Raw genomic sequence first — 26,984 nt, forward strand, 5'->3', positions numbered from 1 at the left:
TTTCAAACTCACGTTATGAGGTGAGCATTACCTTGATATCAAAACCAGAACAAGACACCACAAGGAAAAAAACCATAAGCCAATATCCTTGATAAAGATAGATGCAAAAATCTTCAATAAAATACGAACAAACTGAATTCAACAGCACATTAAAAGAATCATACACCATAACCATTTGGGATTTAACCCTGTGGTGCAAGGATGTTTCAACATAAAAAAATCAATGTAATATACCAAATTAACAGTATGAAGCGTAAAAACAAATCTCATGATTATCTCAATGGAGGCAAACAAAATTATTTGATGAAATTCCACACTCTTTCACAATAAAAAGCTCTCAAGATTTTGTCACCACCAGGCCTGCCCTAAAAGAGCTCCTGAAGGAAGCAATAAACATGGAAAGGAACAACCGGTACCAGCCACTGCAAAAACATGCCAAATTGCAAAGACCATTAAGGCTAGGAAGAAACTGCATCAACTAACAAGCAAAATAACCAGCTAACATCATAATGAAAGGACCAAATTCACACATAACAATACTAACCTTAAATGTAAATGGGCTAAGTACTCCAATTAAAAGGCACAGACTGGCAAATTGGATAAAGAGTCAAGACCCATCAGTGTGCCGTATTCAGGAAACCCATCTCACGTGCAGAGACACACATAGGCTCAAAATAAAGGGATGAGGAAGATCTACCAAGCAAATGGAAAACAAAAAAAAGGCAGGGGTTGCAATCCTAGTCTCTGATAAAACAGACTTTAAACCAACAAACATCAAAAGAGACAAAGAAGGCCATCACATAATGGTAAAGGGATCAATTCAACAAGAAGAGCTAACTATCCTAAATATATATGCACCCAATACAGGAGCACCCAGATTCATAAAGCAAGTCCTTAGAGACCTACAAAGAGACTTAGACTCCCAAACAATAATAATGGGAGACTTTAACACCTCGCTGTCAACATTAGACCGATCAACGAGACAGAAAGTTAACAAGGATATCCAGGAATTGAATTCAGCTCTGCACCAAGCAGACGTAATAGCCATCTACAGAACTCTCCACCCCAAATCAACAGAATATACATTTTTTTCAGCACCACACCACACCTATTCTAAAATTGACCACATACTTGGAAGGAAAGCACTCCTCGGCAAATGTAAAAGAACAGAAATTATAACAAACTGTCTCTCAGACCACAGTGCAAACAAACTAGAACTCAGGATTAAGAAACTCACTCAAAACCACTCAACTACATGGAAACTGAACAACCTGCTCCTGAATGACTACTGGGTACATAACGAAATGAAGACAGAAATAAAGATGTTCTTTGAAACCAACGAGAACAAGGACACAACATATCTCTGGGACACATTCAAAGCAGTGTGTAGAGGGAAATTTATAGCACTAAATGCCCACAAGAGAAAGCATGAAAGATCTAAAATTGACACCCTAACATCACAATTAAAAGAACTAGAGAAGCAAGAGCAAACACATTCAAAAGCTAGCAGAAGGCGAGAAATAACTCAAATCAGAGCAGAACTGAAGAAAATAGAGACAAAAAAAACCCTTCAAAAAATAAATGAATCCAGGAGCTGGTTTTTTGAAAAGATCAACAAAATTGATAGAACACTAGCAAGAATAATAAAGAAGAAAAGAGAGAAGAATCAAATAGATGCAATAAAAAATGATAAAGGGGATATCACCACCAATCCCACAGAAATACAAACTACCATCAGAGAATACTGTAAACACCTCTACACAAATAAACTAGAAAATCTACAAGAAATGGATAAATTCCTCAACACATACACTCTCCCAAGACTAAACCAGGAAGAAGTTGAATCTCTGAATAGACCAATAACAGGCTCTGAAATTGAGGCAATAATCAATAGCTTACCAACCAAAAAAAGTCCAGGACCAGATGGATTCACAGCCGAATTCTACCAGAGGTACAAGGAGGAGCTGGTACCATTCCTTCTGAAACTATTCCAATCAATAGAAAAAGAGGGAATCCACCCTAACTCATTTTATGAGGCCAGCATCATCCTGATACCAAAGCCTGGCAGAGACACAACCAAAAAAGAGAATTTTAGACCAATATCCTTGATGAACATTGATGCAAAAATCCTCAGTAAAATACTGGCAAACTGAATCCAGCAACACATCAAAAACTTATCCACCATGATCAAGTGGGCTTCATCCCTGGGATGCAAGGCTGGTTCAACATACGAAAATCGATAAACGTAATCCAGCATATAAACAGAACCAAAGACAAAAACCACAAGATTATCTTAATAGATGCAGAAAAGGCCTTTGACAAAATTCAACAACGCTTCATGCTAAAAACTCTCAATAAATTAGGTATTGATGGGATGTATCTCAAAATAATAAGAGCTATCTATGACAAACCCACAGCCAATATCATACTGAATGGACAAAAACTGGAAGTATTCCCTTTGAAAACTGGCACAAGACAGGGATGCCCTCTCTCACCACTCCTATTCAACATAGTGTTGGAAGTTCTGGCCAGGGCAATCAGGCAGGAGAAGGAAATAAAGAGCCTTCAATTAGGAAAAGAGGAAGTCAAATTGTCCTTGTTTGCAGACGACATGATTATATATCTAGAAAACCCCATCGTCTCAGCCCAAAATCTCCTTAAGCTGATAAGCAACTTCAGCAAAGTCTCAGGATACAAAATCAATGTACAAAAATCACAAGCATTCTTATACACCAATAACAGGCAAACAGAGAGCCAAATCATGAGTGAACTCCCATTCACAATTGCTTCAAAGAGAATAAAATACCTAGGAATCCAACTTACAAGGGATGTGAAGGACCTCTTCAAGAAGAACTACAAGCCTCTGCTCAATGAAGTAAAAGAGGATACAAACAAATGGAAGAACATTCTATGCTCATGGATAGGAAGAATCAATATCGTGAAAATGGCCATACTGCCCAAGGTAATTTACAGATTCAATGCCATCCCCATCAAGCTACCAATGAATTTCTTCACAGAATTGAAAAAAACTACTTCAAAGTTCATATGGAACCAAAAAAGAGCCCGCATTGCCAAGTCAATCCTAAGCCAAAAGAACAAAGCTGGAGGCATCATGCTACCTGACTTCAAACTATACTACAAGGCTACAGTAACCAAAACAGCATGGTACTGGTACCAAAACAGAGATATAGACCAATGGAACAGAACACAGCCCACAGAAATAATGCCGCATATCTACAACTATCTGATCTTTGACAAACCTGACAAAAACAAGCAATGGGAAAAGGATTCCCTATTTAATAAATGGTGCTGGGAAAACTGGCTAGCCATATGTAGAAAGCTGAAACTGGATCCCTTCCTTACATCTTATACAAAAATTAATTCACGATGGATTAAAGACTTACATGTTAGACCTAAAACCATAAAAACCCTAGAAGAAAACCTAGGCAATACCATTCAGGACATAGGCATGGGCAAGGGCTTCATGTCTAAAACACCAAAAGCAATGGCAACAAAAGCCAAAATTGACAAATGGGATCTAATTAAACTAAAGAGATTCTGCACAGCAAAAGAAACTACCATCAGAGTGAACAGGCAACCTACAGAATGCGAGAAAATTTTCACAACCTACTCATCTGACAAAGGGCTAATATCGAGCATCTACAATGATCTCAAACAAATTTACAAGAAAAAAAACAAACAACCCCATCAAAAAGTGGGTGAAGGATATGAACAGACACTTCTCAAAAGAAGACATTTATGCAGCCAAAAAACACATGAAAAAATTGCTCATCATCACTGGCCATCAGAGAAATGCAAATCAAAACCACAATGAGATACCATCTCACCCCAGTTAGAATGGTGATCATTAAAAAGTCAGGAAACAACAGGTGCTGGAGAGGATGTGGAGAAATAGGAACACTTTTACAATGTTGGTGGGACTGTAAACTAGTTCAACCATTGTGGAAGACAATGTGGCGATTCCTCAGGGATCTAGAACTAGAAATACCATTTGACCCAGCCATCCCATTACTGGGTATATATATACCCAAAGGATTATAAATCATGCTGCTATAAAGACACATGCACACGTATGTTTATTGAGGCACTATTCACAATAGCAAAGACTTGGAACCGACCCAAATGTCCAACAAGAATAGACTGGATTAAGAAAATGTGGCACATATACACCATGGAACACTATGCAGCCATAAAAAATGATGAGTTCATGTCCTTTGTAGGGGCATGGATGAAGCTGGAAACCATCATTCTCAGCAAACTATCACAAGGACAAAAAAAGCAAACACCACATGTTCTCACTCATAGGTGGGAATTGAACAATGAGAACACATGGACACAGGAAGGGGAATATCACACACCAGGGACTGTTGTGGGATGGGGGGAGGGCGGAGGGATAGCATTAGGAGATATACCTAATGCTAAATGACGAGTTAATGGGTGCAGCACACCAACATGGCACATGTATACATATGTAACAAACCTGCATGTTGTGAACATGCACCCTAAAACTTAAAGTATAATAATAATAAAATAAAAAATTTAAAAATTTAAAAAAGCTCTCAACAAATTAGGTATAGAAGGAATGTACCTCAACATAATAAAGAGAAGTCCTGAGCTAACATCATACTTAACAGTGATTAACTGAAGGCTTTTCCACTAAGATCAGGAACAAGATGAGAATGTCCACACTCATTGCTTCTATACAGTGTAATAATAGAAGTCCTAGCCTGAGTAATTAGGCAAGAAAAAGGAATAAAAGACATATGAATCAGAAAGGAAGAAGTAAAATTGTACCTGTTTGCAGATGACATGATTTTATATATTTAAAAAAACTCTAGAGATTACACACACCAAAAAAAAAACCTGTTAGAGCTAATAAATGAATACAATAAAGTTGCAGGATACAAAATCAGCATACCGCCTCCACCCTCAAATGCATGGATTGTGACTTTTAGTAATATTTGCTCCAAACCAATAGTCATAGTGATAATCTCTTTACATAAAACAGGATCTGTGATGGTAAATTTATAGCTGGAAGAAAAGTGTTAGCTGCTATAACAAATTAAAAGAAATGGAAAGACAATACATTTGTTATGGATTGAATTGTGTTCCCCTAAAATTTACATGTTGAAGTCTTAGCCCCTAATACTTCAGACAGGGTCACTTCAGGGAAAATCAAGTTAAAATGAAGCCACTAGGGTGGGCCCTAGTCCACTATGACTGGAATCCTTATATAAAGAGGGAATTTGGAGACAGACATAAATACAGGACAACTTCTCCAACCTAGCAAGACAGGCCAACATTCAAATTCAGGAAATACAGAGAACACCACAAAGATACTTCTCAAGAAGAGCAACCCCAAGACACATAATCATCAGATTCACCAAGGTTGAAATGAAGCAAAAAATGTTAAGGGCAACCAGACAGAAAGGTCGGGTTACCCACAAATTGAAGCCCATCAGACTAACAGTGGATCTTTTGGCAGAAACCCTAAAAGCCAGACGAGAGTGAGGGTCAATATTTAACATTCTTAAAGAAAAGAATTTTCAACCCAGAATTTCATATCCAGCCATACTAAGCTTCATAAGTGAAGGAGAAATAAAATCCTTTACAGACAAGCAAATACTGAGAGATGCTATCACCACCAGGCCTGCCTTACAAGAGCTCCTGAAGGACGCACTAAATATGGAAAGAAAAAACTGGTACCAGCCACCGCAAAAACATACCAAATTGTGAAGACACAACATATTAGAATCTCTGGGACACAGCTAAAGCGTTAAGAGGGAAATTAATAGCACTAAATGCCCACAGGAAGAAAGCAGGAAAGATCTAAAATCAACACCCTAACACCACAATTAAATAACTAGAGAAGCAAGAGCAAACAAATTCAAGAGCTAGCAGAAGACAAGAAACAACTAAGATCAGAGCCGAACTGAAGGACATAGAGACACAAAAAACACTTCAGAAAATCAATGAATCCAGGCCAGGCACACTGGCTCTCCCCTGTAATCCCAGCACTTTGGGAGGGCAAGGTGGGCAGATCATGAGGTCAAGAGATCGAGACCATCCTGGCCAACACAGTGAAACCCTGTCTCTACTAAAAATACAAAAATTAACTGGGCACGGTGGTGTGCACTTGCAGTTCCAGCTACTCGGGAGGCTGAGACAGGAGAATTGCTTTAACCCAGGAGGTGGAGGTTGCAGTGAGCCAATATCGTGCCACAGCATTCCAGCCTGGCGAAAGAGTGAGACTGTCAAAAAAAAAAAAAAAAAGAGAGAAGACTCAAATACACACACACAAAAAAAAGGATAAAGGGGATATCACCACTGATTCCACAGAAATAGAAACTACCATCAGAGAATACTATAAATACCTCCACACAAATAAACTAGAATATCTAGAAGAAATAGATAAATTCCTGGACACATACACCCTCCCAAGACTAAACCAGAAAGAAGTCGAATCCCTGAATAAACCAATAACCAGCTCTGAAATTCAGGCAGTAATTAATATCCTACCAACCAAAAAATGCCCACGACCAGCCAGATTCACAGCCAAATTCTACCAAAGGCACAAAGAGGAGCTGGAACCATTCCTTCTGAAACTATTCCAAACAATAAAAAAAGAGCAACTCCTCCCTAACTCATTTTATGAGGCCAGCATCATCCTGACACCAAAACCTGGCAAAGACACAACAAAAATGAAAATTCCAGGCCAATATCCCTGATTGACATCGGTGCTAAAATCCTCAGTAAAATACTGGCAAACTGAATCCAGCAGCAGCACATCAAAAAGCTTATCCACCACGATCAAGTCAGCTTCATCCCTGGGATGCAAGGTTGGTTCAACATATGCAAATCAATAAACATAATCCATCACATAAACAGAACCAATGACAAAAACCACATGATTATCTCAATAGATGCAGAAAAGGCCTTTGATAAAATTCAACAACCCTTCATGCTAAAAACTCTCAATAAACTAGGTATTAATGGAACGTATCTCAAAATAATAAAAGCTATTTATGACAAACCCACAGCCAATATCATACTGAATGGGAAAAAGCTGGGAGCATTCCCTTTGAAAACCAGCATAAGACAAAGATGCCTTCTCTCATCACTCCTATTCAACATAGTATTGGAAGTTCTGGCCAGGACAATCAGGCAAGAGAAAGAAATAAACCGTATTCAAATAGGAAGAGAGGAAGTCTAATTGTCTCCATTTGCAGATGACATGATTGTCTATTTAGAAAACTCCCATTGTCCCAGCCCAAAATCTCCTTAAGCTGATAAGCAACTTCAGCAAAGTCTCAGGATACAAAATCAATGTGCAAAAATCACAAGCATTCCTATACATCAATAATAGACAGAGAGCCAAATCATGAGTGAACTCCTATTCACAATTGCTACAAAGAGAATAAAATACCTAGGAATCCAACTTACAAGGGATGTGAAGGACCTCTTCAAGGAGAACTACAAACGACTGCTCAAGGAAATAAGAGAAGACACAAACATATGGAAAAAGATTCCATGCTCATGGATAGGAAGAATCAATATCGTGAAAATGGCCATACTGCCCAAAGTAATTTATAGATTCAATGCTATCTCCATCAGGCTACCATTGACTTTCTTCACAGAATTGGAAAAAAACTACTTTAAATTTCATATGGAACCAAAAAAGAGCCCATACAATGAAGACAACCCTAAGCAAAAAGAACAAAGCTGGAGTCATCACACTACCTGAATTCAAACTATACTATAAGGCTACAGTAACCAAAACCATGGTACTGGTACTAAAAAAGATATATAGACCAATGGAACAGAACAGAGGCCTCAGAAATAATGCCTCACATCTACAACCATCTGATCTTTGACAAACCTGACAAAAACAAGCAATGGGGAAAGGATTCCCTATTTAATAAATGGTGTGGGAAAACTGGCCAGCCATATGCAGAAAACTGAAACGGGACCCCTTTATTACACCTTATACAAAAATTAACTCAAGATGGATTCAAGACTTAAACCTAAGACCTAAAACCATAAAACCCTAGAAGAAAACCTACACAATAACATTCAGGACATAGGCACGGGCAAAGACTTCACGACTAGAATACCAAAAACAAGGGCAACAAAAGCCAAAATTGACAAATGGGATCTAATTCAACTAAAGAACTTCTGCACAGCAAAAGAAACTATCATAAGGGTGAACAGGCAACCTACAGAATGGGAGAAAATTTTTGCAATCTATCCATCTGACAAAGGGCTAATATCCAGAATCTACAAGGAACTTAAACAAATTTACAAGAAAAAGAAAAACAACCCCATCAAAAAGTGGGCAAAGGATATGAACAGATGCTTCTCAAAAGAAGACATTTATGCTGCCAACAAACATATGAAAAAAAGCTCATCATCACTCGTCATTAGAAAAATGCAGATCGAAACCACAATGAGATACCATCTCACGCCAGTTAGAATGGCGATCATTAAAGTCAGGAAACAACAGATGCTGGAGAGGATGTGGAGAAATAGGAATGCTTTTACACTGTTGGTGGGAGTGTAAATTAGTTCAACCATTGTGGAAGACAGTGTGGTGATTCCTCAAGGATCTGGAACCAGAAATACCATTTGACCCAGCAATCCAATTACTGGGTATATACCCAAAGGATTATAAATCATTCTACTTTAAAGACAAATGCACTCGTATGTTTATTGCAGCACTGTTCACAATAGCAAAGACTGGGAACCAACCCAAGTGCCTATCAGTGATAAACTGGATAAAGAAAATGTAGCACATATACACCATGGAATACTATGCAGCCGTAAAAAATGAGTTCATGTCCTTTGCAGGGACATGGATGAAGCTGGAAGCCATCATTCTCAGCAAACTAACACAGGAACAGAAAACCAAACACTGCATGTTCTCACTCATAAGTGGGAGTTGAACAATGAGAACATATGGGCGCAGGGAGGGGAACATCACACACTGGGGCCTTTTAGTGGGTGGGGAGCTAGGGGAGGGACAGCGTTAGGAGAAATACCTAATGTAGATGATGGGTTGATGGGTGCAACAAACCACCATGGCACGTGTATACCTATGTAACAAACCTGCACCTTCTCCACATGTATCCCAGGACTTAAAGTATAATAATAATAATAAATGAAACTAATCTGAAATTAAAAGTTTACTTTAAAAAAAATTAAAAAAAAAGAAAAGAAACAAAGATTGGCAAGGTCTTTAAAAGTGAAACATCTACATATCATCTGATCTAGCCAATCCACTCATCAGTATTTACTCAGGAAAAATAAAAATATATGTCAACAAAAATACTTGCAAAATAATGTGTATAACAGCTTTATTTCTAATAGCCCAAAACTGGAAACAACACAAATGTCCACCAACAGGCAAACGGATAAACAAACTGGTATAGCTGTAAAATTAAACACTATTTGGAATAAAAAGAATGAAGTATCATTGTGTGGATGTGGATGTATCTCAAAATAATTATAATGAGAAAAAAAAGTGCAACCAAAAAAAAATAAAAGAGTATCTATTGTATGATTTTATTTATGGAAAATTCTAAAAAATGCTAACTAGTACATAGTTAGAGAAAGCAGATCAGAGGTTGCCTGGGGAGCGGGGGATGAGGAGGAACAAGAAGATTGTGGGAATAGGCTCACAAAGAAACAAGAAAATTTTAGGGGGTGATAGACAAGTTTATTATCTTGATTATGCTGATGGTTTCACAGATGTAAAACTATGTCAACATTTACCAAAGTCCACATTTTAAATATGTGCAAAATTTAACAAACTGTACACTTAAATATATCAATTATATCTCAGTAAAGCTGTTTTCAGAAGTTTGTAAGTGAAGCATAACCCCAATAGATGTTTAATTATGATGAATTACTTTCAAATTATTAGAGATATTGAAAGAGAGAGAGACAGAGAAAGAGAGAAAATTGACAAATCCAGCAAAGCAAAGGAAAAGATACAAAATAGGATGGGGAGAAAGCACAGTAAATGAGACATATAAAATGTTATTTGTAAAATGTAATCGACTATGTAAGTAATCACACCTAACTCCATCTCAGCCTCTGCTTCCTGGATGACCTTGCTGACACACCAGGTCTAATCTCTAGATTCTCTAATTTGACAGGTCTAGCGTGGATTTGGAGAATATATATAATTTTTTATATGATTCTAATGTTCAACCATGTTCCAGCCCCATAGTAGAGACTTTCATACAACTACTTTCTGTACAATATAATTTAACTTTTATAAATTATCTTGAAGTCTTTTCTATGATGTCATTTAACATGCCCGTTTTGACATTATCAAGTTAAGAGGTAAGCATAGTACTGTCTTACTTTGTTTTTCAGTAATATTTAAACAGATAGTCTTGAACCTAACTATGAGCCTCAGCTCAACCAGGGTTGGATGAAGAATTAATAAATTTCAAGGATAGTGTAATGATGTCTATTGTGAACATTGCTTGGTAATATTTATATGCAGAAACCTAATGGACAATGCTTTTTCGTCAAGTCAAAATGGCTTGATCAAAATATCATGTGCCAAGTGTCATTAGATTAGCTTTACATCCAAAATAGACTAAAAGTCCCTTTAAGGACAAAATCCATAGTAATTGAAATGTCTAGAGGGAGAAAAATATACTTATAAGACAAAATAGCTGTCTTAAAAGTCTCAGATGGCATGATTGAAGAATGAATATATTTTGTTTTAATTTCTATCATGACGGAAAACTTTTAATGTTTTTTCTGCTATGGAGCAAATAGACTTATTTTTTTAATTAAAAATAATTTCATGATATTAAAAATCATTCACATAAACATTGCCAATATTTTGCTCCACAAAAATATGAAGGGGAGGGTCATGCCATCCCATGGCCACTCACTTATCATGTAGCTCATATTTTATAAATAAATACCCCATGTCCTCTATGGTGCATTTTTTGCCACTTATATGGTCAATAGACATTAATTATTCAATAAATATATCACAGTAGAATGTACACCATAAAAATACACAATTCCAATGTAGCACATCTGCAAAACTGTTAGGCATCAAGTATCAACACCTCTGTAGAGATATAATGAGTTCAGAAGAAGCTAATGTTCTCACAGGTGCATTCACTCTCTTACAAACATGACCAAAAATATAAATCCATTTTTATTAAATAGTATAATTCTTATTATAATCTCACATCATATGTAATCTGGTTGATTAAAAAGAGAAAGTGGCAACTGTAGAAGCAGGAATCGTACGGTTATTAAAATAGAAATTTAGGGAAAGCCATATTTAAACAATGTTGGAGGAAATTTGACATATATATTTGACACAATTTAACATATATATCAACAGTAAAATGCACAAACCCTTTGACCTGACAATTCCACTCAAGAAAGTTATCCTACAGATATACTCAAACAAAAACAAAGAGATATATGCACAAGAAACATTCTATGTGGTATTGTTTATACCACAAACAAAACTTAAAAGAAATAAACAAAACTTAAAAGAATCTAAATATCCATCATTAGGGTTGTTTTTAATTAAATAATGATATAACTATACAATGGAATTTTATATAGCCATTAAAAAGAATGAGGTAGCTCTACTTGTCATGATATAAAATGATCTCCAAGACTTATTAGGTTTTCATATGTATAGAACAGTAATGCTGTGTATTGTTCCCACTGGTGCCTTGACAAAGATATGTGCATGTATATGTAAAGGGACATATAAATTGACACATATACCATAGGCATATAGACATGTCATATGTACATTAAAATATTCTGAAAGGACACACAAGAAGCTGTTCACAATTGCTCCTTCTTCAGTTATTTCTTGAGGAAATTTGGTTTTCATTATTTACTGTCCTGCACAATTTGAATATTTGGTCATGGGCGTGTATTTTCTTTGTAATAACATCAGTTCTTCAGAGAACTAGCTGGTAGCAGCTAAGAATCAAAAATTCCAATTATACAAGGGTATGAGTGAGAATCCATTAAAATGTCTTCTAAGAACCTTGGAAAACCTAATTTCAATATAAGTCTTCATTCTAGAACTGTAAGAAAATCAGACAGTAATTATAATGTATCTCGTTTGTTGTTGTTTCTTGGTACTAGAGTCCAACAACTTATAAAGTATGGAGGTCTGTGCCAACTTCACTTTGTAATGCCTGAGACGCCTTCACCTTGTTTGTAGTATCATAGAGAGGATTGTTCTTCTCTGTGTAGCTGGCATAGGGCTGCATTTCATCCTAAGAAAGAACTCAGAGTTAAAATCAATTCAAAAAATCATTATAGAAATTATCTGTATTTTTGTAACAGTTGCCCATAGCTTTAGTATTTCTAACAGGTGCTCAAGAGTGCTTATAATTGTGTTTCTGGGCCTATATAAACATAAGAGCAGGCTTTGTTCTAACATTTTATCAAAAAGTATTTGTTAACTACGTAAGTCTCTGTGTGGAGATAATAGCTCTGTGAAAGTAGGAATGGAGATGAATGAAGTGATATGAGAAGTACTCCAAAGGAGAGCTTTGGAGACTTAGTAAGCTACTTATAATAAGAGATGAAGGAGCAGGATATGTTTTAAGTTTGTGTAAGAGAAAAATAATGATAGTATTGAAAAGGAAAAGTCAGGAATTAGAGATGCTTTCAAATTGGTGACAAGAAACACCAATTCATTTCCTCTAAAGATTACAGTCCAAAGGAGCCAAACATCATGTGTGTTAGGATATAGTTCATGAAGTGAAAACGTGGTTCAGAGTGATGTATAAATAGTATTTGATAGATAATTGACAAAGTAATCACACATATAAGCACTGCAAGTCAGAATTGTTTTAGTTTTTCAACTGAAACACTTATATTGATACAAACTACAAATTATGTTGCTAGATTTTCAGACTATTGGCTTAAGTTTGCAATTAGTCTTTTTTATCTTATCTTACCTCTTCAACAACTGGAGTAGATTCTGTTTTATTCAATTTATATTTTCTATAAAAATAAAATAAATTGAAGTGAATGGAGGAAACATCATTGTTTAGATTGAAAATGGGAAAATAAGACAGTACACTATTGACAATTGTGTTTAATTTTGATAGAAGCCATAATAAATCAGAAAGAAACGACTAGAAATAAGTGAAGAATACTGCCTGTGGTTAATATCCCCAAATAAGAATATTCCGGATTTTGAAAAAGTGAAATTATGCAAGAGAAGCTTGATGCAACTGAATGCATGTAACATCTCCCCTTTGGTGCATGAAGGAATTGTAATTATTTACCCAAATGCAAAAATTAACATGCACTTTCTCTCCCAAGATCTTACCCTAAATGGCCTAATTTTCCATGCTTCTATGCCAAAGCAACCTAGCAAAGTCTCTCTCATCATTCAAAGTAGTCCAAGTCTAACACCTTCAAGATTTGATTATGGGAGATTTGATGTTAACATCCTAATATACCCAATACAATCAGTTCCATATTTCTGACTCTTTTCTAGCCTAATAAAGCTGAAGAAGAAAAAAACATTCATCAGTCAATACCTGCAGCCATTGACTTTCAATAACAAAATGAATCCCACGATGGTCAAAATAATAATAGTAAGGATGATATATGGAATATACAATTTTGCTGATTTTTTGGCACCTGGAACTATAGACACAAAAATATATGGTTCAAATGTGGTACAATCCAAATAATGTACTATCTTATTATTCAATGTTAAAAAGAAATGAGCTATCAAACCATAAAAAGACATAGAGGAATTTCAAATGTATGTTACTAAATGAAACATGCCAATCTGGAAATGTTACATATTGTATGATTCCAATTGTAAGACATTACAGAAAAGACAAAACTAGGGGAATAGTCAATAAATTATTGATTATCTGGTGGTGAGGAAGGAGGGGGGAATAGAAAGAGCAAGGAGGATTGTGTAGGACAATAAAGCTGTTCTGTGTAATACTGTACTGGTGGATACATGTCATTGCACGTTTGTCCAAACCCATGGAATGTACAACACCAAGAATGAACTCTAATGTAAAGTATGGACTTTGGGTGGTAATGTTGTATCAATGGAGGTTCAACAGTTCTAATAAATGTAACACTCTGGTGCAGGTGTAGGTGGAAGAGGTTGGGCATGGGCGAAGGCAGGGGTTATATGGGAAATTTCTGTACTTTCCACTCAATTTTGCTGTGAACCTAAAACTGCTTGAAAAATTAATGTCTACTAAAAATAAAGTTATCTATATTTACATCTATATCTATCTATCTATATAGATCATTCAATAACGTCTCACAATACATGAAATTCATATCTGTAGTTTCATTTTCAACACTTCTGACCCACTAATAGTTTGAGAATTATTAAAATAAAACTGCTTTTTCAATACAGACTCCAGAGTTTTCAGCAAGACATCACCTTATATCACGGTTTTGTTGCTTTAAAGATTCATTGGTGGTGAATTCCTACCACTCTGTTATAGCAGAGTGTTTCTCCCCTCCAACTAAATGGGCAATTGAAAGGAAGATACTTGGAAAAGTAACCCTAATTATAAAGTCATCTTTCTCCCAGGGCATTGAAACTAAAATGAATCCATAGCAGGAACTTTATTTATTAGCTGCTGGCAGCAATACAAAATTCTATCTGACAAGCGTGCAAGTCAACAAAGGAACTGCCGACCTGAGAGGCAATGATTTGCAAACTATGCTCCTGGTGTTGCACGAATATAGCTCAGTGGCAGCAGAAAGAGATGAAGTGGAGACTGAGCAGGCTGGTATCTGGTCTTTCCACCTTTCTTCCACAGTTGATGTTTTTAAATACTGAATTTCTCCATATGTTATATGAAAATGAAATGTTTGGTTACATTGTTTAAAACAACATTTTTTAAAACCCTTGCTTTCAAACTACTAAGCTCTCTCTCATTGAATTTGTACTAGCAGAAGCTGAAGATCCACCGTGCAAGGAAGACATCAAGGAGATCCCTGCACTACATAGGAATTTGAGTGAGAAGTTCCCTTCAATTCTGAGACACTATAAATCTGACATCATATTGTAATATGAGATGGTGATATTTCATACATAACCAAGGCACAACTGCTCTTTTCAGTAAATACTGCTAAACTCAAAAAAACCTACACATATGACTTAAAAGATAGATTTTAAAAAAGGTGGTTTCAACACATGAGATTTTCTCTTCTCCTTCATTAAAACTTACTAAAATGTTGATAAAAAGAATTTTTTTAGTGTAGATCTGCAAAGACAAAGAGAAGAGGGATGAAGACAAGAACAGATGAAAGATTTCAAACTGTTTTTAAGTGAAAAATGGACAGAAAACTGGCTAATGATTTACAACACAGAATAAATACAAACCTTAGTATACACAAAACTCCAGGAAAACTCTAGAGTAGGAAGCATCAAATATAGAAAAAGAAGTATGTGGAGGGGTGAAGTGTGGGGCTAAAAGTTGAGAGCTTCTTTGAAAGTTTGTCTTGAGAACAGGCAGGTTCCCTTGTCTCCTGCCCCATCTTATGTAGCACACCTTTCCCAACCACCAGAAAAAGGGGAGATTGGCAGATTGGCCTAGAGAAGATGACCTGGAGGGACTCCAAAGTCAAGGATCCAGACATCAGGGAGGGTGAGATGAAATACCAGACTGAAGAGCGGTATAAAGGAAAGTCTGATTCTCAACAGTGGCATACTCACATGCACACTCACACACATACACACACTGCTCCCTCCTTTCCCAAACACTGGTAGTCAGGCTTATGTCTCCAAGGCCAGAAACTGCTGAGTTAATTTCTGCAGAGCCTGAACAGCCCCAGAGAAAAGGCCTTCAGATACATAACGAATCTCTAGTTATTAAAAAATCACTTAGCTTCTTTTCACTGTACTGAAGCTAACTAGTTGACAAATCCAACCATTAACTAGTAGAGCTTCCAAGTAGCTCATATAGTACTCACTTCAAAATGAATCCATACCCAAGGATTGCCAAAGAGTTAAGAAAAGTCTCATATATGCAAGAAAGAGTTAAAAACAAACAAATGTATAGAAGACAGAAGAAACTCAGATTAAATAGACACAGGCTAAGCAGAGGATTGAGGTGATGAGAGTGTCCAGGACAATAGCTGTACAGCAGATCTAGAGGCCAATCAGGAGAGATTAGACCAAGCACATACAAAAACTCAAGAAGCAATGACTTTGAGAAAAAATAGAACTAACAGATTACCTAATAAATCTGACCATGTGGAAAATATTACTAAGGGGTTCTCTGATAGGCTTAGTGATAGTTCACAATAGGTACATACATTCTTAAGGAAACAAAAAAGGTAAAGCACTTATGAAGTCCAAGGAAAAAAAGTCATTTGAAAGAGAAAGCATGAGTGTATTTCTTGATTCAGCACTTAACAATATTTAAATATTCAAATTAATGGGAACATAGGCTATTTAATGAAAAACTGCATTACCTCAACTGAAGTTTGAAGGAAAGGAAGAAGGTAATGTGAAATCCTCATCTACCATAAGAAGTTGTGATTACATAATGTCTAAATTTGATACAGTAAGAAATAGCAGTATGTGCATGTTGTATAAAAATGGCACTAATTACTAGAAGAAACACTGGAAAATTTGAAAGTACCTACCTGTGGGGAGTTTAATGGAGATGGCAATTGGGTTGGAAAGACAGGGGTAGGGCTAATGTTTTTCATGAGGCCTTACAGAACAATTGCACTTTAAATATGTTTGTTGATATTTAATAGTTTTTAAATAACAAGAAATGAGAGTAGGATGAGAGCAGAGAGTAAATAAACTAAACAGTGATTAAATGAATCATAGATGTTATTATAAGACATTTAAGAAATTCAATGATGAAAAGTCCAGAAAACAAAATTACAACAAACTAAAAATTCATAAAAGCAACTTTGAGTGAATGTATCCTTCTAATAAAACCATAATTACACGCTTCAAAGTATACTTTATCTTTCAATAAGCCATAAGTATTATTTTTAAAAGTATACTACTCATGCTAATTAACTACTAGCATAGAAGTGAACATTAATAGTAGAATTAAACTGCATTCTAAAAAAGGGCTTTTTACAACAAATGTCTGTACTATTCTCCTAAACTCATCTCTTTATTTTGGTCAGGGAAGAGATAAAAATGAAGAGTGGTGAGAGCATCCTCGAACAAAATATATTTGCACACCTTTTTTTTCTTAACTCCTTTAAAAGAATGGAAAAAAGTCAAAAATAAAACTAAAAGAATTACTGACCAGGAAGTAGCTCTATGTACAGACTCTTGTTGCCAGTCAAATGGGAGACGTGGCAGGTCACGGTAGACACATTGTGGCCCTCCCAGTGGCATGTACTCTTAACAGTCACTATGCCATTGCTCCAGTATTCTTGCTTAGTGGCACAGTCGCCCTCTGGGATCCAGGAGATCTGCGCAGCTGGCTTCCCTGCAACTGCCTTGCATACTGCAGTTCTATTCCTGTTTTGAAACAGGGTCACTTCAGGTGTAACTGCAGAGAGGAAAGGGGAAAAAAATGCTTCGGTTTTCACATAAAGCATATGGAATTCAGAGAGACATTTGTTTCCGTCACAAATCTGGTGATGTGAAATACCTCAATATATGATGCTCCTTACCTAACACTTGGAGGTGATATCCACGATGGAAATTCCCATCAGGTGTTACCATTATGCATCTGTAATACCCGTCATGAGTGATGGCCACTGGACGAATCTGAAGGTCCGAATTCTGATCAGGTCTGGAGACCCAGGTTATTCTCTCATCAGTACAGTTGGTTTCCTTGGTCTGATTTGTTTCTTTCCTGTAGGCTTTTGTGCAGGAAGGCTGGCCTCTCAGGATTATTTCCCATGTTATTATGATCAAATCTCCGAATGCAATAGGAGGGCAACAAAGCACAGCATTTGTATCCATCAGTACAGGCCATGAAGTGTTAACTGGACACATACATGAAAAGAGAATGATAAAAGAAAAGCTTGATAAAGAACTTCATGTGTTACATTTATCCACAACATATGAAGTTACACTAGAACATAACTTTGCTGGTGATCTTATTCCAAAAATATTAGACCTTCATAAAAATTAAAATTCTCAAAATATAAATGATATATTGAACCCAATCTAGAGATTAACCAATTTTCTCCTGTATTATGTATTATTAGAAATATGATATATAATAAAGTATTTTTGATATTAATTCAGAAGTTTTAATATCTAGAAACAAAGAGAATTGTAAATTAAACAACAAAGGCAACATTCTACATCTAATCTTTAGGTGGTAGAGACTATTGCCTTTATCATACAATTTATGTGCCACAGGAAAGAAAATGGAACAATTAGTGATGTGGCTGTCTCCTCCTCAGCTTTGGTGAGCACAGAAAAGTCTATCTCTAAGGTTTTTGTTTCAGACAAACATAAATGTGGTATGTATTAACATATAGTGCTTTCTTTTAAAGTAACTAATATGGCATTTGGGTTGAACTAGCTAGAAATTTTTTTAAGTTCTTTTTTTTAAAAAGAATCACAAAGTCAGTGAAACCCACAGATCTTTAAAAAAAAAAATTATTTCACCAGTTGAGCCATCCCATAAAAATGAAAAATGATAATGCCTAGTGATAAGAGATGCTTAGAAATATTTATTTCTTGTGAAAATGTAGTGTGATATGTAATTTTTAAAAAACAAGATTTATTTCCCTTTAGACATTTTTTATAAAAAATATTTTATTGCAAATTTATGACATTATCAAATGTAACCTTTGGATGAGTTTTCATTCCTTCCTATTTAGTCACACATATACTTTCAGATAGTTCAGCTGTGAACTTAGCTCACAGATTTTATTTCTGTATATTCAATCCAATTATCAACACTAAAGGCGTAAGGTGATCCCTGTTGTCCATCATTTAAAGGAAAAATTAAGCCCTGCATCCTACAAGCATCTTCCAACGTAGAACCTCACGCATCCCATAAATCGACACAATGTGTCAGTGACTTGGTAAGGGTTTACTGAGAGGTGATTAGTCCACCAAAGTATTTGTCACTACTCACCTCTAACAAAGGTGAGTGTCAGTGATTTCATCACTATAGCATAAACAGAATCAGCTATAGAGGGGCAAACCTTTATGTGGGTGAAGGATTTTTTTGCTAAACCCTGCATTTAACATCTCTCCTATCCTGTTTTGGTGTCACCTGCCTCTTATGTGGTTTGTACTCTAGCCCTTGTATTTCACAGCATATTAATAAGTACATAACTAGATGAAGAAAGAGGTAATACTTTAACATAGATCTGAGAGGTAGTTAAATCCATGCTCCTTCCACCACTCCACCTTAGCAAAGGTTCAGAGACAAGCAAGAACATGGCTTGTTTGGAGAACAACTAGAGGTTGGGTCATTCAGGATCCCTCATACCACAGTATTCAGATCACCAAGTTCTTCAAGTAGTCATAAGGCTGGCTTTTAGTCAGGTCATTAGCTAATATTTCTAAGAAAGTTCAACTTTCCATCCCTCGGTGCTGGCCACTAGTAAGGAAGCATATTACCTTCTGCGAGTACTTTTGAGTAGTTCTGTGTAATCTGTTTTTCATCCATACATAAACTGCTTGAAGCTAGAAAATATTTAGAGAAGAATAAATGAAATCAATTTTATGTACCCAGAGTGGAAGCTAGTATCTCTCCACAAAGTCTTATTCAACACGATAGGCAATCAGTTAACCATAATTAAAATTACACAAAAATCATTGTAAAACAGAAATTAGAAGTCATGCCATCATTAGGGGACAAAATGTGTTAATATCTTGAAAATTATACTTATAAGTCATTAATCAATAATTTCTCTTTCGTGATACACTTTGTTTTGAAATATTTTGAAAAAGATAAACCTGCCTCTACTGCATCCTTCTTCCTCAGCCAGGGAGATTGGTCCGTGTGAGCATCTCTTATGAGCTGGTCCAATTATATCCCTTTCTTCAGCTACCACTTCCCAATCAAAGTTATTTGGTCCAATGTTGGGCACCTCACCCAGGTGAATACAGCAGTGCCCTTTCTCAAGAATTTTAGAAGCAAAACTGAGAAGGGTCCATCCATCTCTGTTCCTTTCCCATTTTTTTTCTACTTATTAGAGTACAAAGGGAAAAATATAGCAGAAGCAAACGTCAGCAAGATGGCCGACTAGAGGCCCCTGGTGCACATCTCCTCCAAAAGAAAGGACCAAGCAACAGACAGCTAAGATTCTACTGGAGTATCAAAGGGAGAGTACAGGAGTGCAGAAAAGGAGTGGAGAGGAGCTCGTGGTCATCAGAAGCTCAGGAGGGAAACATAAAAGCACCCCGCCTCTGGCACCGCATCCTTCCACATCCTCTTCCTGGATTGGCCCAGGCTCAGGAGGGACTTCCTCTTGCAGGGAAAACATAAGCAGAAGAACCCCCCCAGCCCCTATAGCTACTGAAAAGAGTTACTTCAAGAGAATTTCACAGTCCTCACAAGCCCTGAGCCCAGTTTGGAGTGCTACCAGGAATTCATACAGCTGCACTGCTCCAGATAAGGGGCACAATGTGTGCACCTGCTATCTCCCACCCACCCTCTGTGAGCCAAGCTGCTGCAGCAAGGGGCCACCATGGACTAGAGCCACTTTTGAAGTACACCGTGTCCGGGGGACTAGTAGCCACTGTACCTCTCCAGCCCACCAGCTGGCTATACATTTGCTGCATGGAGCCTGGGCTCAGGATTGGCTGTGACTCTGGTCCTGCACAGTAGGGAAACCAATCCCCGCTCTGCACACTTCCAGCCAGAGAAACAGTCTGGCAGTCCCACCCGGGACAAACCTGCCATTGAGCTGGCCAAACCACTGCATGCCCTCTCCTGAAGGGGAGAGGACCCAGCAGCTGACATAACCCTAGGTCAGCTGAGTGTACATGCATCCTCGCCCAGGGCCTGGGAAACAGTCCTGTGCCTCCTCCCCAACAAACATGGCCATAGACATATCCCCAGGCCTCCCCAGCAGCCCCATGCCCTCACTCAAGGCCTGAGAAATAGCCCTGTGAGCCCTCCATGTGGCAGATACACTCCCATGACTAATCAGCAGCCCACACCAACACTCAGGATCTGGGAAACTGTTAAGGGTGTCACTCCTAGAGGACACATCCTCAGACCTACATATCAGTCCCATACCCACAACCGGGGCCTGAGAAACAGCAGGGCAGATCCACTCCCGGTGGACATCCCCCCCCAGGCCAGCCCAGCAGTCACAAGATCACATCCAGGGCCTGAGAAACAGCCCCACAGGCTCACTGTTGGCAAACATAACCCCAGGCCTACCAAGTGGCCCCGTGCCTGTAACCAGAGCCTAAGAAACAACCCAGTGGATCCACCACTAGTGGAAACTCAGCCGGGCCAGCTGAGTGTCTGCATGCTTATGTCCTGGGCCTGAGAAACAGCCAGCGGGCCCCTACCGTGAACACAACCCTAGACTGACAGATTATGCATTCACCCCCAGGAACTGAGAAACAGCACAGCAGGCATGCCCCTGGTGGACATACCTACAGACCAGCTAAGCAGGTGGGGACCTGTGCCCAGGGCCTGAGAAATAATCTGGTGGGCCCACTCCCAGCAGACATGCCCCCAGACTGGCTGAGTGGCTGCCCACCCACTCCAGAACCTAAGAAACAGCCCAGTGGGTCCACACCTGGCAGACATGCCCTGAGGATAGCCAAGCAACCACGTGCTTGTGCCCCTGGCCAGAATAAGAGCCCCATAGTCCCACACCCAGCAAGCCAGATGCCAAGTTGAGTAACCCACCATGTGCACACAAGCACCCATGACCTGAAAAGCAGGCTGGCAAACCAACTCCCGGCAAAGCTGTGCCACTGCTGTCACACTCTCACCACCTAGGTCATAGGGACACTTGCAAACATCACTAGAGTGGATTATATATGAATAAGCTTTTTCTTAAGAAGCCCACACCATAAAATTAGAAGAGGTGACAATTGCATCAGATATGTAGGTATCAACATAGAAACACATCAAACATGAAAAAGCAAGAAAATATGATAGACCCCCCCAAATGAACACAGTAATTCTCCAGTAGCCGAACCAATTATAAGGCAATATATGAAATGCCAGAAGAAGAATGCAAAATAATAATCTTAAGGAAACTCAATGAGATAAAAGAGAATACAGATAAATAATTCAATAAAATCAGGAAAACAATTTGTGATTTAAATGAAAAATTCAACAAAAAGATAGCTATCATAAAAAAAGAAATTTTGGAGCTGAAGAAGTCAATGAATGAAATAAAAAATATGATTTTTCAACAACAGCATAGAAAACGTAGAGGAAAGGATTTCTGAACTTGAAGACAAGTCTTTTGAAATAATACATGAGGATTTTAAAAACAAAAAGAAAAAGAATTTAAAAAAATAAAGTTTACAGGATTTAGGAGACATCAGTAAGCAAAAAACATTCACATTATAAAAATTCTGGGAGGAGAAAAGAAAGAAAAAGGCATAGAAAACATATTTAATAAAATAATAGCAGAAAACTTTCCAAGTTTTGGGAGAGAGAGAGAGATCCAGATCCAAGAAGTTCAAAATTTCCCAAATAGATTCAACCCAAATACATCCTCTCTAAGGGACGTTATAGTCAAATTATCAAAAGGCAAAGGCAAAGGAAGAATGATAAAAACACGCAAGAGAAAAGCATCAAGCCAAATATAAGGGAATCCCCCTTATACTGATAGCAGATTTCTCATCAGAAACCTTACGGGCCAAGAGAAAATGGAGTGATACATTCAAAGTACTGAAAGAAAATAACTGTCAGTGAATATTATATCCAGAAAAACTATCCTTCAGAAATAAAGGCAAGACCATCACCAAGCAGAAAAAAAAAAAATTCAATAAAATGACAGATGCATGTTCTCATCTATCAAATAACCTTGAATGTAAACTGATTCAATTTCCCAATTAAAAGATATAGACTGGCCAAGTGGATTTAAAAATACAAGACCCAGCTGGGCACGGTGGCTCACGCCTGTAATCCCAGCACTTTGGGAGGCCAAGGAGGGTGCATCACCTGAAGTCAAGAGTTTGAGGCCAGCCTGGCCAACATGATGAAACCCCATCTCTACTAAAAATACAAAAATTAGCTGGGCATGGTGGCAGGCACCTGTAATCCCAGCTACTCGGGAGGCTGAATTGCTTGAACTGGGGAAGCAGGAGAATTGCTTGAACTGGGGAAGCAGAGGTTGCAGTGAGCCAAGATCATGCCATTGCACTCCAGCCTGGGTGACAAGAGCGAAACTCCATCTCAAAAAAAAAAAAAAAAACAACTATATGCCGCCTACAGGAAACTCACCTCACCTGTAAAGACACACATAAACTGAAAGTGGAGTGGAAAAAAGACATGCAAACAGACTCCAAATACAAGCAGGAGTAGCTATACTTACATTAGATAAAACAGACTTTAAGACAAAGGCTATATAAAAAAGAACATTATGTAAAAATAAAGGAATTTATTCAGCAAGACGACATAACAATTGGAAATATATATGGACCCAACATTGGAGCACCCAGATATATAAAGCTAATATTATTAAAGCTAAGGGGAGAGATAAACCTCAAAGCAGTAATAGTTGGGGACTTCAACACCCTACTTTCAGCATTAGACAGATGATCTAGACAGAAAATCAAGAAACATTGGATCTAAACCGCACCATAAATCAAACAGACCTAACAGACCTTTACAGAACATTTTATGTAACAGCTGCAAAATACACATTCTTTTCACCAGCACATGGAACATTCTCCAGAATTGACAATATGTTAGGTCACAAAACAAGTCTCAAATAATTTTTAAAAATTACAATCATATCATCTTATGTGACCAAAATGGAATAAAATTAGAAATCAATAACAAGAGGAACATTTGAAACTATACAAATACATGAAAGTTAAACAGCATGTTCCTGAATGACAAATGAGTAAAGAAAGAAATTAAGAAGTTTAACAATTTCTTGAAACAAATGAAAATAGAAACACAACATACCAAAACCTAAGGGATACAGCAAAAGCAGCATTAAGAGGCAAATCCATAGCAATAAGTGCCTACATCAAAAAGGTAGGAATATTTCAAATTAACATCCTAACAGCACATATTAAGGAAGAAAAGCAGGAATAAACCAAACCCAAAATTAGTAGGAGGAATAAAGATCAGAGCAGAACTCAATGAAACCGAACCTAAAAAGAAATGCAAAAAATCAACAACAAAAAAGTTTTGTTTTGTTTTGTTTTTCTGTTTCCAAATTTTATTTTAACTTCAGGGGTATATAGGTAAGATGTGCAGGTTTGTTAATTAGGTAAACGTATGCCATGGTGATTTGCTACACAGATCATTCCATCACCGAGGTATTAAGCCCAGCATCCATTAGCTATTCTTTCTGATGCTCTCCCTCTTCCCACTCCCCACCCTCTAACAGGCTCCAGTGTGTGTTTCCACCCTCCATGTGTCCATGTGTTCTTACCTTTCAGCTCCCACTTATAAGTGAGAAAATCACTGTTTGGTTTTCTGTTTCTGCTTTAGTTTGCTGAGGATAATCTAATCAGCTCCACCTCCATCCATGTCCCTGCAAAGGACATGAACTCATCTATATACGGCTGCATAATATTTCACGGTATATATGTACCATATTTTCTTTATTCAGTCTATCACTGATGGGCATTTAGGTTGACTCCATGTCTTTGTTATTGTGCATAGTGCTGCAATGAACATACACATGCATGTATCCTTATAATAGAATGATTTATATCCCTTTGGGTATATACCCAGTAATCGGATTGCTGAGTCAAACAGTATTTCCGCCTCTATGTCTTTGATGAATCACCACAATGTCTTCCACAATGGTTGCACTAATTTACACTCCCACCAACAGTGTAAAAGTGTTCCTTTTTCTCCATAACCTCGCCAACATCTGTTGTTTCTGGACTTTTTAGTAATCACCATTCTGACTGGTGTGAGATATTATCTCATTGTAGCATTGATTTGCATTTCTCTAATGATCAGTGATGTTGAGCTTTTTTTCATATGTTTCTTGGTGGCATGTATGTCTTCTTTTGAGAATTATCTATTCATGTTCTTTACCCACTTTTTAATGGGGTTCTTTTTTTCTCGTAAATTTGTTTAAGTTCCTTGTAGATTCTGGATATTAGGCCTTTGTCAGATGAATAGATTATAAAACTTTTCTCCCATTCTGTAGGTTGTCTGTTTACTCTGCTGATAGTTTCTTTGGCTTTGCAGAAGTTCTTTAATTTAATCAGATCCCATTTGTCAATTTTTGTTTTTGTTGAAGTTGCTTTTCGCATCTTTGTCATGAAATCATGAAATCTTTGCCTGAGCCTATGTCCTGAATGATATTGCCTAGATTTTCTTCTAGGGTTTTTAGAGTTCGGGGTTTTACATTTAAGTCTTTAATCCATCTTGAGTTGATTTTTGTACATGACGTAAGGAAGGTGTTTCAGTCTGCTCTCATGCTGCTAATAAAGACATACCCAAGACTAGGTAATTTATAAAGGAAAGAGGTTTAATTGACTCATAGTTCAGCATGGCTTGGGAGGCCTCAGGAAACTTACAATCATGACAGAAGGGGAAGCAAACATGTCCTTTTTCACATGGCAGTAGCAAGGAGAAGTGCCAAGCGAAAGGAGGAAAAGCCCCTTATAAAACCATCAAATCTCATGAGAATTCACTCACTATCATGAGAACAGCACGAGAGTAACTGCCCCCCAAGATTAAATTACCTCCCACCAGGTCCCTCCCACAACACATGGAGATTATAGAAACTACAATTCAAGATGAGATTTGAGTGGGGACACAGCCAAACCATATCAGAAGGGGTCCACTTTCAATTTTCTTCATATGGCTAGCCAGCTGTCCCAGCACCATTTATTAAATAGGGAATCCTTTCCCTATTGCTTGTTTCTGTCAGGTTTGTCAAAGATAAGATGGTTGTAGGTGTGCGGTGTTATTTCTGTGTTCTCTATTCTGTTCCATTGGTCTATGTGTCTGTTCTCGTACAACTACCATGCTGTTTTGATTACTGTAGCCCTATGGTATAGTTTGAAGTCAGGTAGCGTGATGCTTCCAGCTTTGTTCTTTTTGCTGAGGATTGCCTTCACTATTTGGGTTATGTTTTGGTTCCATATGAATTTTAAAATTGTTTTTTCTAATTCTGTGAACAATGTCAATTATAGCTTAATAGGAATAGCACTGAATCTATAAATTACTTTGGGCAGTATGGCCATTTTCACAATACTGATTCCTCCTATCCATGAGCATGGAATGTTTTTCCATTTGTTTGTGTCATCTCTGATTTCTTTGAGTGGCAGTTTATAGTTTTTCTTAAAGAGGTCCTTCACTTCCCATGTTAGTTGTTTTCCTAGGCATTTTATTCTTTTGTGGTAATTGTGAATGGGAGTTCATTTATGATTTGGCTCTTGTCTTGTCTGTTGTTGGTATACAGGAGTACTAGCAAATTTTGCACACTGATTTTGATCCTGAAACTTTGCAGAAGTTACTTATCAGCTTAGGAAGCTTTTGGGCTGAGAAGATGGGGTTTTCTAGATATAGAATCATGTTATCTGCAAGCAAAGATAACTTGAGGTCCTCTCTTCCTATTTAAATATTCTTTCTTTCTTTCTCTTGCATGATTACCCTGGCCAGAACTTCCAATACTATGCTAAATAGAAGTGGTGAGAGAGGGCATCCTTGTCTTGTGCCAGTTTTCAAGGGGAATGCTTCTAGTTTTTGCCCATTCAGTATGATATGAGCTGAGGGTTTGTAAAAAGATTAACATAATTGACAATCCATTAGCTAGATGAATAAAGAAAAAAAGAGAAAAAAGCAAATTAATAAAATCAGAAACAAAAAGGAGAC

General features: G+C 37.4%; 1 protein-coding gene across 1 annotated transcript in view; it reads right to left on the bottom strand.

The window, feature by feature from the left end:
- Positions 1–9,714: 9,714 nt before the first annotated feature.
- LOC129034067 (cell surface glycoprotein CD200 receptor 1) overlaps positions 9,715–26,984 on the bottom strand; it is a 59,596-nt gene continuing 42,326 nt past the window's right edge. Inside the window, exons 3-8 of the mRNA XM_054483516.2 lie at positions 19,604–19,669; positions 17,686–18,003; positions 17,313–17,561; positions 13,587–13,695; positions 12,996–13,041; positions 9,715–12,305 (exon numbers count right to left, since the gene is read on the bottom strand). Coding sequence (XP_054339491.1) covers positions 12,183–12,305; positions 12,996–13,041; positions 13,587–13,695; positions 17,313–17,561; positions 17,686–18,003; positions 19,604–19,669 — 911 coding nt within the window. The 3' untranslated portion in view covers positions 9,715–12,182. The remainder of the gene's footprint in view (positions 12,306–12,995; positions 13,042–13,586; positions 13,696–17,312; positions 17,562–17,685; positions 18,004–19,603; positions 19,670–26,984) is intronic.

Source organism: Pongo pygmaeus, chromosome 2, assembly GCF_028885625.2.
Source record: "Pongo pygmaeus isolate AG05252 chromosome 2, NHGRI_mPonPyg2-v2.0_pri, whole genome shotgun sequence".
In the NCBI taxonomy this organism is placed as follows: domain Eukaryota; kingdom Metazoa; phylum Chordata; class Mammalia; order Primates; family Hominidae; genus Pongo; species Pongo pygmaeus.